General features: G+C 47.0%; 1 protein-coding gene across 1 annotated transcript; it reads left to right on the forward strand.

Moving 5' to 3' along the window:
* Window positions 1-4,835: 4,835 nt before the first annotated feature.
* LOC130298366 (uncharacterized) lies at window positions 4,836-6,208 on the forward strand. The gene is made up of 2 exons (XM_056551301.1): window positions 4,836-5,395; window positions 5,482-6,208. The coding sequence occupies exons 1-2, from the start codon at window positions 5,271-5,273 to the stop codon at window positions 6,080-6,082; spliced, it is 726 nt and encodes a 241-aa protein (XP_056407276.1). The 5' UTR covers window positions 4,836-5,270; the 3' UTR covers window positions 6,083-6,208.
* Window positions 6,209-16,394: the final 10,186 nt, after the last annotated feature.

Raw genomic sequence — 16,394 nt, forward strand, 5'->3', positions numbered from 1 at the left:
ATTAGTGATAACGATTGGCTGTACTATTGGCAAGTTAGTCATGCAGTCCATAACACGATAGATAAGGAGATATATGTAGCACAGAAACACAATTTCATAGAAGCACTAACTCAAATAGAGCACTTTAAAAAAAAAAAGGAATATCAATTTTGTATAAGAAATTAAATAAGATTATTGGAGTAAGGGGGATCGACAGAATTAAAGACAAATGGTCCGGAATAGTGGGTAGTGTGTCTGAGGAAGATTGGGACATTATGGCCCAAAATATAAGCAAGGTTTCTCGTAATATGGAACATAAAATTACACAATTTAAGATATTACACAAGACCCACTATTCCGCGCTTCATTTACATAGGATAGGGGTGAGAATCACTTCACAGTGTGTTAAATGTGGTTTGGAAGAGGCGGACTATTTACATAGTTTTTGGTCATGTGAGAAGATATCTGTTTTCTGGGAATCTGTAATAAAAGAGGTAGAAAGTAAAATCCCTGTGAAGGTACCTCGTACGATAGAGTTTATACTGCTGGGAGCTATTGGTAAGATGGGCAAATTTGATTAGACATACTCTTGGATGTAAACAAGTATGGATTTGGCTTCTATGGCTTTTGCTTTTCTTCCGATTGGTGATGTTGTTTTATCGGATTTGTACAATGTATTTTTGTAATTGTTTAATATTAAAATAAAAAAAATATATAAAAAAAAGTAATGTAATAGACAGACCCCAATTTTTAATATTCAGGGACTCTATAGTGACAGGGACTGTTCCCCAGGACTGGCGCATGGCAAATGTGGTGCCAATATTTAAGAAGGGGTCAAAAGGTGACCCCGGGAATTATAGACCTGTTAGTTTAACCTCGGTAAATTGTTTGAGGGTTTCCTAAGAGATGCTATTTTGGAATATCTTGATAAAAATAAATGTATGACCCTGTATCAGCATGGATTTATGAGGGATTGATCCTGTCAAACTAACCTGATCAGCTTTAATGAGGAGGTGAGCACAAGACTGGACCAGGGGCAATCGCTGGATGTCGTATATCTGGATTTTTCCAAAGCATTTGATACGGTTTCACATAAAAGGTTGGTGCATAAAATGAGAAGGTTTGGGCTGGGGGAGAATGTGCGCAAGTGGGTAAGTAACTGGCTCAATGATAGGAAACAGAGGGTGTTTATTAATGGTACTTATTCTGATTGGGTGACTGTTACTAGTGGGGTACACACAGGGGTCTGTCTTGGGTCCTGTCCTATTTAATATATTCATGAATGACCTTGCAGAGGGGTTGAATAGTAAAGTAGCAATCTTTGCAGATGACACCAAACTCTGTAAAGTGGTAAACACTATAGAGGACAGTGCACTGTTACAAATGGATCTGCATAGGTTGGAGGTTTGGGCTGGGAAGTGGCAGATGAGGTTCAACACTGATAAATGTAAGGTAATGCAAAAATCCGAGCTGGGATTATGTATTAAATGGAAGAACACTTAGGACGACTGACATGGAAAAGGACTTAGGAGCCTTAGGTAACAGTAAACTTAGCTGTAGTGACCAGTGTCGGGCAGCTGCTGCCAAGGCTAATAAAATCATGGGGTACATCAATAGGGGCATAGATGCCGACGACAAGGAAATAATGCTACCGCTATACAAATCACTAGTCAGTCCTCATATAGAGTACTGTGTACAGTACTGAGCACCAGTGTACAAGAAAGATATAGTGGAGCTGGAGAGGGTTCAAATCCCACTAAGGACAACAATAAATAAAGACTTATTATTATTATTATTATTATAATAACGTCAGCAGAGAGCACTGTGCTCGTGATGTCATCAGAGAGCATTCCAAAAAGAAAATAATTTCCTCTGTAGTATTCAGCAGCTAATAAGTACAGGAAAGATTACGATTTTTTAATAGAAGTAATTTACAAATCTGTTTAACTTTCCGGAGCCAGTTGATTTAAAAGAAAAAAAAAGGTTTTCACCGGAGTACCCCTTTAACCCCTTCATGACCCAGCCCATTTTCACCTTCAGGTCCTGGGCATTTTTTGAAAATCTGACCACTGTCACTTTAAACATTAATAACTCTGGAATGCTTTTACTTATCATTCTGATTCCGAGAACTGCTGTAACAATCAGCCACCCCTGTGCAAATCGCCTCAAATGTACATGGTGCACTCTCCCTTCTGAGCCTTGTTGTGCGCCCCCAGAGCACTTTGCGCCCACATATGGGGTATCTCCATACTCGGGAGAAATTGCATTACAAATTTAGAGGATCTTTTTTCCCCTTTTACCTCTTGTGAAAATGAAAAGTATAGGGCAACACCAGCATGTCAGAGTAAAAAAATTATTTTTTTACACTAACATGCTGGTGTAGACCCCAACTTCACCTTTTCATAAGGGGTTAAAGAAAAAGCCCCCCAAAATTTGTAAGGCAATTTCTCCCGAGTACGGCAATACCCCATATGTGTCCCAAAACTGTTGCCCTGAAATACGACAGGGCTCCAAAGTGAGAGAGCGCCATGCGCATTTGAGGCCTGAATTAGGGATTTGCATAGGGGTGGACATAGGGGTATTCTATGCCAATGATTCCCAAACAGGGTGCCTCCAGCTGTTGCAAAACTCCCAGCATGCCTGGACAGTCAATGGCTGTCCGGCAATACTGGGAGTTATTATTTTGCAACAGCTGGAGGCTCCGTTTTGGAAACAGTAGCGTACCAGACGTTTTTCATTTTTTAGGGGGAGGGGGGCTGTGTAGGGATAATGTGTATATGTAGTGTTTTTTACTTTTTATTTTAGGTTAGTGTTAGTGTAGTGTAGTGTTTTTAGGGTACAGTCACATGGGCAGAGGTTCACAGCAAGTTTGCCGCTGGGAGTTTGAGCTGCAGCGCAAATTTTGCGCCATCTCAAACTTGCAGCACTCACTGTAAACCTCCGCCCATGTGAGTGTACCCTGTACATTCACATTGGGGGGAGGGGGCAAACATCCAGCTGTTGCAAACTCCGAGCATGCCCTTTGGCTGTCCGTGCATGCTGGGAGTTGTAGTTTTGCAACAGCTGGAGGCACACTGGTTTGGAAACACTAAGTTAAGTAATAAACTTTCAAGTGTTTTGCAACCAAACTTAGCGTTTCCAAACCAGTGTGCCTCCAGCTGTTGCAAAACTACAACTCCCAGCATGCATGGTCTGTCAGTGCATGCTGGGAGTTATAGTTTTGCAACAATTGAAACAGCTGGAGGCACTGAGGTAGGAAACGGACAATGTTTCCCAACTAGTGTGCCTCCAGTTGTTGCAAAACTACAACTCCCAGCATGCCCAGACTGCCCAAGCATGCTGGAAGTTGTAGTTCGGCAATATCTGAAGGATCAGATGTTGCCGAACTACAACTTCCAGCATGCTTGGGCAGTCTGGGCATGCTGGGAGTTGTAGTTTTACAATATCTGGAGGTCCACAGTTTGGAGACCACTGTATAATGGTCTCCAATCTATGCTCTTCCAGATGTTAGAGAACTACAACTCCCAGCATGCCTGGACAGACTGAGCATGCTGGGAGTTGTAGTTTTGCAACATCTGGAACAGCACAGATTGGAGACCATTATACAGTGGTCTCCAAACTGTGGACCTCCAGATGTTACAAAACTACAACTCCCAGCATGCCCAGAAAGCCAAAGGCTGTCTGGGCATGCTGGGAGTTGCCGTTTTGAAACTCCCAGAGGCAGCAGTGAGATCGCTTTACGACGATCTCACTGCTGCCAATGAAGATGCCGCACTGCTGCCGGAAACTCACCGCTGGGACGCAGCGCCGCCGGGACCGCCTGGAGGACGTCGCTCGCAACGGGACCACTCGGGACACCGCATGGTCGGGTAAGTGATGCCGGGGGATGGGTAATGGACACTTAGCAGAGCGGTGTGTGTCCCGATCCCCGTGATCGGGACTTACACACCGCGCTGCTAAATATTCTGATAGCGAAACGCTGCTATTAGCTAGTCAGATTTGACCAGCTGATAGCAGCGATCGCTGGGGGGGGGGGGGGGGATGAAACCCCCCGTGGTCGCATGGTAAGATGGCTGGCTATCAGTGATAGCCACCATCTTACCGGGCGCTGCGGGATGCCGCGAGTAGCGGCAAAAATGTTCATGACGTACCTGTATGTCATGGGTCGGGAAGGGGTTAATGGTATAGAGAACTGTGTCTAGTGCATTAACTCTGATTTTTTGCCCATTGAAACCAGTAGGCCCATTGTGGTCTATGGGGAAAGCTGCTGAGTTGCCCATAGAAACCAATCAGATTGCTTCTTTCATTTTGCAAAGGCATTGTGAAAAATGAAAGAAGCAATCTGATTGGTTGCTATGGGCAACTGCACAACTCTTCCTCTACACTGGTCTTGATGAATCTCCCCCATAGAGGGAGATTTATCAAAACCTGCCCAGAGGAAAAGTTTCTGAGTTGCCCATAGCAACCAATCAGATCGCTTCTTTCATTTTTGAAAAAGCCTCTGAAAAATGAAGGATATTTTTGAGATTTTGGAAGCTGGGATACTCACTACACCCATGCATATCTAGATAATTAAGTATGGGGGGAACTTAAATTTATTTTTTAAATCACATGGAGTTTTGACTTTACTTCATTATGGTCGAATAAAGCACTTAAAGAGTTCCTTAAAATTAAAGATTCACTCTTTTAGATGAAAAGGGGCTTATTTATGTAAATCAATTATACGCTTTAGGTCAAATAAAGTCGTTTGAAGAGATAGCCCATAAGTGTGTGGGGGGAAGACAATCAGAAACATTGTTTTTTACAAATAAGTAACACAGATCATAAAGCAATAAAAGGAGAGATTGGAGATTTCAGGGATTCTATATATAAGAAAAGTTTAATTAGACTATTTCCTTATGCAAAGTTGCTGTCTGGGCATGCTGGGAGTTGTGGTTCTGCAGCGGTTGGGGGTTCACAGCTTGAAGACCACTGCTATAGAGGATGCAAATGTATCTGAGCCCTGGAACTCAAATAATGTGAAATATGAGATGATCAAAATGGAGCCCCTGCACTAATTACTTGGGTTCTGAGGTCTGTAAGGTCCATAGTAAAAACATCAGGTTCTGTCTATAGCAGATACTAAATCATGGCAGCTCAAAGAAACAAGCAGTCATTCTGACATGTCACATGTGATGTCATAGACAGCTGGAGGCCTGACATCCCACTGACAGCCGCCCGAGCCTTCAGTCTGTTCCAGTGCGATTAGTGAGAATAGTGAGATTAGCGTCTTCTTTTTCTACTTGTCTGAAATGGAGCTAAAAGGACTGGGGTTCGTCCCCCTCCTGTTGGCGTTTTGGTGTGCGGCCTGGCTTGCCACCAGCTACATCATGACGGTCGTCCTCGGCCATGCAGCCTCGCCACTGATGAGCATCAGGTAAGATAAACAAGCACATGATTCTTATTTCATGGGTTGGGAGTGAGGAAATATCCATAATAACATTGGTTTCTTTTCCTTCACAGTGACGTGGGAAATGTCTTTCCCGAAAGCATATTATTCAGAATTGGATTCATAGGGACGTCCATTGGCACTTTGGTACTAACCTTTCTTATTTATAAGTATATGGTTATGCATACTGAAGAGTTCAGGGGTCATCAGGTCCTGATCCAGAGGATCCTGCTGGCCATTGTGTGGGCCTCCTGTTTTTCCACAGCTGTTATGCATGTATTGTCCCCCGAAGAATATCCCAGGATACACTTTGTCAGCACGATAATTTCCATTACATGTGAAGCCTTATACTACCTTGGGCAGTCCATCCAGATGTATAAATTACCAGGAGCAAAAAAAGTCATCCACCATAGTAGATGCACCTGCTGTGGCCTGACTTTTGTCTGTGTAGTTTTCTATTTTGGATATGAAACATTAAAGGAATTATTCCATAATGATGAAGACTGGGACGAGATCCGTGAAATCCCCATCATAATCATCGAGTGGGTGATGCTTCTACTGATCCTGATAAACATCGTGACCTATTATTCCACCATGCAGAGGTTATTGTTGACCGTCTCCAGAAACAGCTGCACACTCTCTCTTAGAGTAAAAATTGATGACTTCGGGGTGTAGACCACCACGGGGGCCATCAAGTGGACTTCTGGGAGAGATACTGCACAGGACACGGAAAACATCTAAAGAAGAATAACTGGGGGACTACATATGGTGCCAGTAATCATGACACAATAATATGAGCTGGTGATATTACCTATACAAAAAATAAAAAATAAATGTAAAAAAAATATTGGTGTGTGAAGTGTAATACCTAGTTAGAAAACAGAATCAAATTCATCATTATAACCCCCCTCTGCATTACCCTGTTTATTATTTTTCAAGCAAGCACTTTGTTCTAATTCGTCCACTCTCTGGCGTGCTCCTTGTATAAGGGGTTTGGGATACCCTTTTTGTTTAAAACGATCCTCCAGGTTCTCTAGTTGTTGTAGGTATTTTTGTGTGGAAGAACAATTCCTTCGGATTCTTTTCATTTGACCTAATGGAATGTTCTTCTTCCATTATTTAAGATGGCAACTGTTAAAGTCGAGGTATCTGTTTGCATCCACCTCCTTAAAATAGTTGGCAGTATGCGAACAGCCATCCTGAATATAGATATTTAAATCCAGGAACTCACATTTTTTGGGGGACTGATGCAGCGCTGCCTTTGGCAATTTCTGGCTCTCCCATAGTGCTTTTTTTGAGGGGGCGTGTCGGCTGCCCCTTCGTCTGGTGGTCAACACGCGCTATCTGGCCAGCGAGCCAGGGCCCCGTACAGGAGATCACGGGGCCCCCCAGCGGTCGGACCCCCCGCAATCTGAAACTTATCCCCTATCCTTGGGACAGGGCCGGACTGGGGATGAAAACCAGCCCTGGAAATTACTGTATACCAGCCCCACAGCATTGTGTCATTGTGCCGGCAAACGGCCACCGAGCACAGGCGTATCACTTTGCGTGGCTATACATATATATATATATCACAGAAGGAATACACCAGTACTTTGCCAAATGTTTCAATAAAGTGGTGTCAGCGACCAAGACCTGATCATAGTCCACCACAAATTCAAAAAGTAAAATGGCACAACACTCCCTTATAATCAGGGCCGGTTTTAGGCTTAGCGTGGCCTTAGGCAAAATCAAAAGTGGGGCCCCAAAAGTCATAGTAGTGCACTAACTAGATTTTAACATTTTTGGTCACTTCAAATACTATTAAAAAAAATATCTAAAAAGCTATTGAAAAGTCCCATCAAAACAAAAATGGTACCGATAAAAACTACAAATCACAGCGCAAAAAATGACCCTCACATCCCCATATACAGAAAAATAAGAGTTATAGGGATCAAAATAGTACAATTTTATATTTTTGTATAGTTCTCCCCACATTAGGTAAAGAGTATAGCTCCCCCACATTAGGTGTGCAGTATAGTCCCCCCACATTAGGTGCAGTATAGTTCCCCCACATTAGGTGGAGTATAGTCCCCCACATAAGGTGCAGTATAGTTCCCCCACATTAGGTGCAGTATTGTCCCCCACATTAGGTGCAGTATAGTTCCCCCACATAAGGTGCAGTATAGTTCCCCCACATTAGGTGCAGTATAGTCCCCCACATTAGGGGCAGTATAGTCCCCCCACATTAGGGGCAGTATAGTTCCCCCACATAAGGTGCAGTATAGTCCCCCACATTAGGTGCAGTATAGTTCCCCACATTAGGTAAAGAGTATAGCTCCCCCACATTAGGTGCAGTATAGTTCCCCCACATTAGGTGCAGTATACTTCCCCCACATTAGGTGCAGTATAGTTCCCCCACATTAGGTGGAGTATAGTTCCCCCACATTAGGTGCAGTATAGTCCCCCACATTAGGTGCAGTATAGTCCCCCACATTAGGTGCAGTATAGTTCCCCACATTAGGTAAAGAGTATAGCTCCCCCACATTAGGTGCAGTATAGTTCCCCCACATTAGGTGCAGTATAGTTCCCCCACATTAGGTGCAGTATAGTTCCCCCACATTAGGTGGAGTATAGTTCCCCCACATTAGGTGCAGTATAGTCCCCCACATTAGGTGCAGTATAGTCCCCCACATTAGGTGCAGTATAGTTCCCCCACATTAGGGGCAGTATAGTTCCCCCACATTAGGGGCAGTATAGTTCCCCCACATTAGGGGCAGTATAGTCCCCCACATTAGGTGCAGTATAGTTCCCCCACATTAGGTGCAGTATAGTCCCCCACATTAGGTGCAGTATAGTTCCCCCACATTAGGTTGGCTGTATAGTTCCCCCATATTAGGTGCAGTATAGTTCTCCCCACATTAGGTGCAGTATAGTTCTCCCCACATTAGGTGCCGTATAGTTCTCCCCACATTAGGTGCCGTATAGTTCTCCCCACATTAGGTGCAGTATAGTTCTCCCCACATTAGGTGCAGTATAGTTCTCCCCACATTAGGTGCAGTATAGTTCCCCACATTAGGTGCAGTATAGTTCTCCACATTAGGTGCAGTACAGTTCCCTCCACATTAGGTGCAGTATAGCTCCCCACATTAGGTTGGCAGTATAATTCCCCCACATTAGGTGCAGTATATAGTCCTCCCTCATTAGGTGCAGTATAGTTCCCCCACATTAGGTGCAGTATAGTTCCCCACATTAGGTGCAGTAAAGTTCCCCACATTAGGTGCAGTAAAGTTCCCCACATTAGGCGCAGTATAGTCCCCCACATTAGGCGCAGTATCGTTCCCCCACATTAGGTGCAGTATAGCTCTCCACATTAGGAGCAGTATAGTTCTCCACATTAGGTGCAGTATAGTTCCCCACATTAGGTTGGCAGTATAGTTCCCCCACATTAGGTGCAGTATAGTTCCCCACATTAGGTGCAGTATAGTCTCCCACATTAGGTGCAGTATACAGTAGTCCCTCCACATTAGGTGTAGTATACAGTAGTTCCCCACATTAGGTGCAGTATACAGTAGTCCCCCCACATTAGGTGCAGTATACAGTAGGGATGTAAGAAAAAATCGATTCTCGCGATAATCGCGATTTTTCATTTGCCGATACAGAATCGATTCAAAATATTTTTGAATCGATTCTTTTAGGGATGTGGAATTTTTATCTGCGGACGCCCGGAACAGCATGTCATGTCCCGGGCATCAGGAGATAAAAGTTCCACATTTGTGGAGCCGGGCAGGCCGGATCTGACACGGCTATGGAGCGGGCTCCGACTCGTGCCCGCTCCGTACTATGCGACCCCCGGCTGATTTCAGTAGCCGGGGGCCGCCGCTAATAGCCAGCATGCGGCAATCGCCGCGGCTGGCTATTAAAGGAGTATCCGGTGCACACTTTTCTCATTTTATCCTATCCAGGCTGCAAAATAAAATGCACTTTATCTTACCTGCCAACGAGCCCCCGGAGCTCCGGTACAGGTGTTCGGTCCCCGGGCTGTATTCTTCTTACTTCCTGTTAGTCCGGCACGTCACATGGAGCTTCAGCCTATCACTGGCCGCAGCGATGTCCCGCCTCTGCTGGTGATAGGCTGAAGCTCCATGTGACGTGCCGGGCTAACAGGAAGTAAGAACAATACAGCCCGGGGACCGAACACCTGTACCGGACTGTACCGGAGCTCCGCGGGCTCGTTGGCAGGTAAGATAAAGTGCGTTTTATTTTATTTTGCAGCCCGGACGGGATAACATGAGAAAAGTGAGCACCGGAGTACTAGATCGCCGCTGTCAAAGCTGACAGCGGCGTCTATTGGGATCTATGAATGCTCCCAGGTGGGCGATATATCGCGATGTATCGTCACCTAGACGGTATCGCGATATATCGGGATATATCGAATCGCCACACTGGTATCGCGATTCGAATCGAATCGCCAAATTCTTGGCGATTCACACCCCTAGTATACAGTAGTTCCCCACATTAGGTGCAGTATACAGTAGTCCCCCCACATTAGGTGCAGTATACAGTAGTCCCCCCACATTAGGTGCAGTATACAGTAGTTCCCCCACATTAGGTGCAGTATAGTCCCCCACATTAGGTGCAGTATAGTTCCCCCACATTAGGTGCAGTATAGTTCCCCCACATTAGGTGCAGTATAATTCCCTCACATTAGGTGCAGTATAGTTCCCCCACATTAGGTGCAGTATAATTCCCCACAGTAGGTGCAGTATAGTTCCCCCACATTAGGTGCAGTATAATTCCCCACATTAGGTGCAGTATAGTTTCCCCACATTAGGTGCAGTATAATTCCCCACATTAGGTTCAGTATAGTTCCCCCACATTAAGTGCAGTATGTTCCCCTACAGACATACAGCCTTCAGCCATATACAATGTATGGCTGAAGGCTGTATGCCTGTTTACTGCCCCACTTGAGTATTCCGACCAGCGCTCCTGGGTCATGATCTACTTCTATGGCCTATGGGCCATCCCGGTCACGATCTACTGCTATGGCCTATGGGCCATCCCGGTAACGATCTACTGCTATGGCCTATGGGCCATCCCGGGAGCAGCGGTCGGAACACTGAAGATGACCGCAGGTGACTTACCATACCCGCGCGTCCTCCTCACTGCTGCGCTCTGCTGTACTATTGCTATGGGCGCACGCACGTGACGTCAGTGCCGTCACTGCGTACGCTTCCTCCCAACGGCCCCAGCGTTTTTAAAGTCAACGCGGGGCCGCTATGAGGTAAACGGGGCATTCTTTGTCCTGAAAAGATTTTTCGGGACACAGGGATGTCCCGAATGTGACGGGGGCCCCCTGCGGGCATGGGGCCCGGAGCTGGCCACTGTTTTAATGTGGCCACGGCCGGACTGCTAATCTTTAACAAGAAGCCAACGCTGCGGCCACTTTAAAACAGTTGCCCCCCCCTACTGAGCAGCCGGCAGGGGGCCCCTTGGGGGATGGGGGCCCTAGGCAATTGCCTGGTTTGCCCCGCCCTTACACCGGACCTGCTAATAATGAAAAATGGCAGCAATGTTTTAAAAAGGCTATATGTGAAAATCCGGTATATTGAGAGCAATATTAACAATAATGCCAGTATACAAGGAGGAAAATTATCACCATACATATTACCATGATACTGTTACTGACCAAATCCTGTATGTTGAGAGTAATATTACCAATAATACCAGTATACAAGGAGGAATATTATGCCCATACATATTACCATCATACTGTTACTAGCCAAATCCTGTATACTGAAACCAATATTACCAGTATACAAGGAGGAATATTTTGCCCATACATATTATCGTCATACTGTTACTGACCAAATCCTGTGAACTGAGATTGAAATTATCAATATCAGTATACAAGGGACAAGTAATACCGCCACATCATGACCAGTATCACCGCAGAATGACTAATATCCCCACACTGCTACTGAAAAAAATCCACTAGGCAAAGACCAAGGTTAACTCCATACAGTGATCATATACAGATAGATACCAACACTACAAAGGTGCCCCCCTTCCCTCTCCCCTTCTTAGCTAAGTAAATGTTCAGCCTTAAAGGAGTAGTCCAGTGGTGACTCAGTGGTGAGCAACTTATCCCCTATCCTAAGGATAGGGGATAAGTTGCAGATCGCGGGGGGTCCGACCGCTGGGGCCCCCTGCGATCTCCTGTACGGAGCCCCGACAGCCCGCGGGAAGGGGGCGTGTCGACCTCCGCACGAGGCGGCGGCCGACACGCCCCCTTAATACAACTCTATGGCAGAGCCGAAGCGCTGCCTTCGGCAATCTCCGGCTCTGCCATTGAGATGTATTGAGGGGGCGTGTCGGCCGCCGCCTCGTGCGGGGGTCGACACCCGCTATCTCGGCGGAGAGCCGGGGCCCCGTACAGAGAGATCGCAGGGGGCCCCAGCGGTCGGACCCCCCGCGATCTCAAACTTATCCCCTATCCTTAGGATAGGGGATAGGTTTTTCACCACTGGACTACCCCTTTAATATATTAGGTAGGTAGGCAGGCTTCTTCCCACTTCTACCTCCATTCCACATTAGGCTGTATTAACCCCACGATTGTTACATACGGGACCGGATCCGATAGGGATATGTGAAAACCAGGCACTCCCGTATCTCAGCCGGACCCGGCCCCCATCTCATCTCATTTGAATGAGCCGACCGGAGTCAAATAGTGACTCCGGTCGGCTTATTTTTGCCCCATATCTGGTTTTGTGACCAGACTTAAAACCGTGGTATATGGTAATGGGGGCAAAACTGATCCGACTGGAGACATTATCTGACTCCGGTCGGCTCATCCAAACGAGATGTGGGCCGGGTCCGGCTGAGATACGGGAGCGCCTGGTTTTCACATCTCCCAGCCAGATCCGGTTTGTAACAATTGTGGTGTGAATGCAGCCTTAGCTAGATATATCTCTCTCCACCCAGGGCAGAACTGGGGATAAAAACCAACCCTGAAAAAATGATCATACCAGCCCCACAGCATTGTGTCATTGTGGCAGCCGCCGGCAGCAGGGAAGGGACAGGGAAGCCTGACATTTGATTTGCCAGGCCTCCATAAGAAAGCTATGTTGTGGCAGAAATGTGGTATTAACGCTTGGGGAAGACAGTATAAAAAAACCCTCTCTTCCTTGCTCTTGCGCTACCGCCAGAATCACGAAATTCAGTTCCCAGTGTCCAGCGCTTCTGGGTTAGGTGACGTTACACAGCTGCTCATTCAGTTATGGGCCGAAGCAATGTCCAGCCTCAGCCTCTGATTGGATGGCTAGTTATATGACGTCACCTAACCCGGAAGTGCCAGATACCAGGAACACAATTCCAGTAGTAGTGCAGAAGCCAGGAATTTAACTGTATAGGGACTAGGGCTACAAACTGTGGACTGCTAGTTGTTCCAAAAATGGTCTGGGCATGCTGGGAGTTGTAGTTTTGCTGGGAGTTTTAGTTAAGCAACAGCTGGAGGTCCACAGTTTGGAGACCGTTGGCATAGGGAGAGATGCGTCACCCGCCCCGCTGGGACCAGCCCCAGGGACTCATTTCCGGGGTTTCAGCAGGATTTTCAATCTAAGATGACTCTGAATGACCGAGTGTCTCAGTGTTTTTCCTGGTGTCCTGGGATCGTGATGTCTGCACCAGTTTTATGCTGCTCGATGTTTAGGCAGAATAACTGATAAAACATTCCCCTTAACTGTACTTATATATCAGACAGGAGGCTCGTATCTTGCATTAATCTTTCTTTATTAATGCCCATAGCAGAAAATTAAACTTTCAGGTTAATGTATTGAAAGAAAAACGTTTTGCAAAACTACATCTCCCAGCAGCCCCTCTGAGGACTAGTAGCCAATCATATGCCGATGACCTCTATAAAGGGAACTGCTGTGCCATAACTCCTCCTCTTTCTTTCTGCTCATAGCGACAGATAAGTATTTCTCTTCACACTGTATTCATAAATATAAGTTTTTTCCTTACTAACATTCGGGGGTACTCTAACGGTATACCCCTGTCCTTATCCCTGCTGGTGACTGCGTTGCGTTCATCAGCCAGGTGTTACTAAATCCTATTAAATTCTATTTCCCTCACGGACACGGCACTTGTTGCACAGTGTCCCCAGTTTTCACCTTCTATATTTCCGGCGCAGGTCGCCCCACTGACGACCCTGCGCTCCGTTCTTTGTTCCCCTTTATTCATTCATACCTTTCTCCCGGCGCCATATTGCGGCGCCATTTTCTCCTTCTCCCTCAGTTCTCTGTTCCCGCCGCTCTCGGCCTTCCCGCGCGTCTGACGCGCTCGGAGGGGCGGTCCGTTCTAGGGGCGGCAACCAACGACCAATCAGAGACCCGGAGTGGCGTAATCTCGCGAGATTTCGTCCCCGGGCTCTCTAGCTCCGCTGTACCTCTCACCACAGCCCTCAGTTCAGCGCTGTCGGTGAGGAGAGTCAGAGCCTGAGCGTTACGGAGCATCTGTGCAGTTATTAACAGGTTTTTTCCTGTCCTCCTGTGCTACTGTTCCCCTATAGGCCCCTTCCCTGGCAGGTCTACCCTTGACCTCCCTCTCAGAATCCTATAGATATACCACTTAGATATATATATATATATATACTTACCTATATTTCTCTGATATGTCTGAGGAGGCCAATACCAGCTCCCTTCCTGGGATGAGCTCCCAATCTGAAGCAGCGCAGTTCATGAATGCTGCACAAATTCAAGAACTGATTAGCAAGTCAGTTCAGGCGGCCCTTGCATCTGCAGCTTTACCGTCAGGGTCTCATCAACCCCTACCACCAATGTCACTGCCAATCGCAAATGACCCGATTGTTAAGAAAGGCAAAGCCTCGCACAAGCGTAAGCACACAGTGCCCGCTCACGACTCCCCGGCAGGGGAAGATAATTCCATGCTCCGGGCAACCTCTATCACGGTTAGCCAACCCACTTTACCTTCAGACTCTCTCCGACCCTCGGGCCTCGAGGAGATAACAACTAAGAGGCATAGATCCGCCAGGCGGGCAAAGCCAGATTCTTATGTGGACACCTCTGAGGAGGATACGTCCGGAGAATCTGAATCCTCTGCAGAGTTTGACGCATGTGATGAGGAAAGTGGGACTACTGCGTTTCCCAACAACGCTACCCCTGAAATCTAGGGCGAAATAATTCTCGACTCTCTCGGAGAGCCATTTTTTGACCCGGATGCGATTTCCCACCCTCGCTCTGGAGATTGGGCACCTCTCCCACAGGTCTCTAGTTTTATAGAACACTGGACCCGTAGGTCCCTGGGGAGATCAAATAGGAGTAAACTTAAGGCAGAATGCCCTAGACCCTCGATTCCGAGGAAAGTGACCGATACCCCAACGGTAGATCCCATCCTCGTTAAATACCTTACCAAAAATGGTAAATTTCCAAAAAAAGGGCATTGAACGGTCCTTTAGATCTATACAGGACCGTATCCTGGATCTTCTAGGACCTTTGACGAAGATCCTAAATCTTTCTGAGCAGGCCGCTGCATCCAGCCAGCCTGTGGATCTCACCCAACTTAGAGGTTGGGCTCAGAGGGCCATTTGTATGTTAGGAGCCGCAAATACGACTTGCTCGGTTGAAAGACAGAGATCCATTCTTATGCGATTGGACCCTCAACTGTCCCATCTCGCTGAGTCAGAACCAGGCCCCTCTGCTGAGGGCATGCTTTTTTTTGGCGATAATCTTATTAAAGATATCAACAAATTTGTGGGTTTGTTTACTTCACTGGACAAGGCCCAAACGTCCTTGAAAAAGTCCACTCCCGCAAATAAGGTTTTTGTCAAGGCCGGCAGACATAGGGGCCGCTCTGCCAGCCGATCTAATTATTACAGGCCACCACCCAGAGCTCCAGCTCAATATGCACAGGCTCCTCCATCCTACCAGATTCCTGTGGCGTAACCCGCGCCGTTCTTCCCTCCCAGGGGTAGACCATGGAGAGGACGTGGTGCCCGAGGCTATCCCCGCTCTCGACCATTCACTGGTGAGTACTCCTCTACATATACATTCACATATCCCAGTGGGGGGCAGACTACAGTCTTTTATCCACGCCTGGTCTGCGATTACGGCGGACTCATGGATCCTCTACACGGTGGCGGGGTACCAAATAGAGCTCCACTCCCTTCCGGTGTTGGGCATAATACCACCCCCCATACAGTTCTCCGACCTAAACGTTGTTCTTATAGACAACGAATTACAAGATCTCCTGTCCAAAGGAGCAGTGATAGAGGTCAATCCAACCTCCACGGGGTTTATCAGCAACCTCTTCTTGGTCAAGAAGAAGGGTGGCGGATTCCGCCCGGTCATAAACCTTCGCAATTTGAACCAACACGTAGTGTATCGACACTTCAAGATGGAAGGGATCCACTTCCTACGAGACCTCTTGTGGCCGGGGGACTGGCTGATAAAGGTAGACTTGAAAGACGCCTACCTCACCGTGCCCATTCATCCATCATCCCAACAATTTCTCCGTTTCCTTTGGAGAGGGCAAATGTGGCAATTCACTTGCCTCCCCTTCGGCCTATCGTCCGCCCCATGGTGCTTCACCAAACTCCTGAAGCCCGTGGTAGCATCCCTGCGCAGCAGAGGCGTAAGGATGATCTGGACGATCTGCTCATTATGGCTCGGTCCAGAACCCAAGCCATTTCCCATATGCATTGGACGGTTTCTTTATTACAGGAATTGGGTTTCCTGATCAACCACCAAAAATCTGTGCTCGTCCCGGCTCAGGAAATGGAATTCCTGGGGTTTTTGGTGGATTCCCAACAAGCGGTTCTCCGTCTCCCCAAGTCCAAACTAGCCCTTATTCGCAAGGAAATCAGGGCGGTACTCCGCAAGGGTCGCGTTTCACTACGCGTCCTTGCGCGTCTGGTGGGCCTCCTATCGGCCTCCATCCAGGCCATATTTCCGGCCCCCCTTCACTATCGGGCCCTTCAGAGACTAAAAAC

This window comes from Hyla sarda (assembly GCF_029499605.1).
Source record: "Hyla sarda isolate aHylSar1 chromosome 2 unlocalized genomic scaffold, aHylSar1.hap1 SUPER_2_unloc_2, whole genome shotgun sequence".
NCBI lineage: Eukaryota > Metazoa > Chordata > Amphibia > Anura > Hylidae > Hyla > Hyla sarda.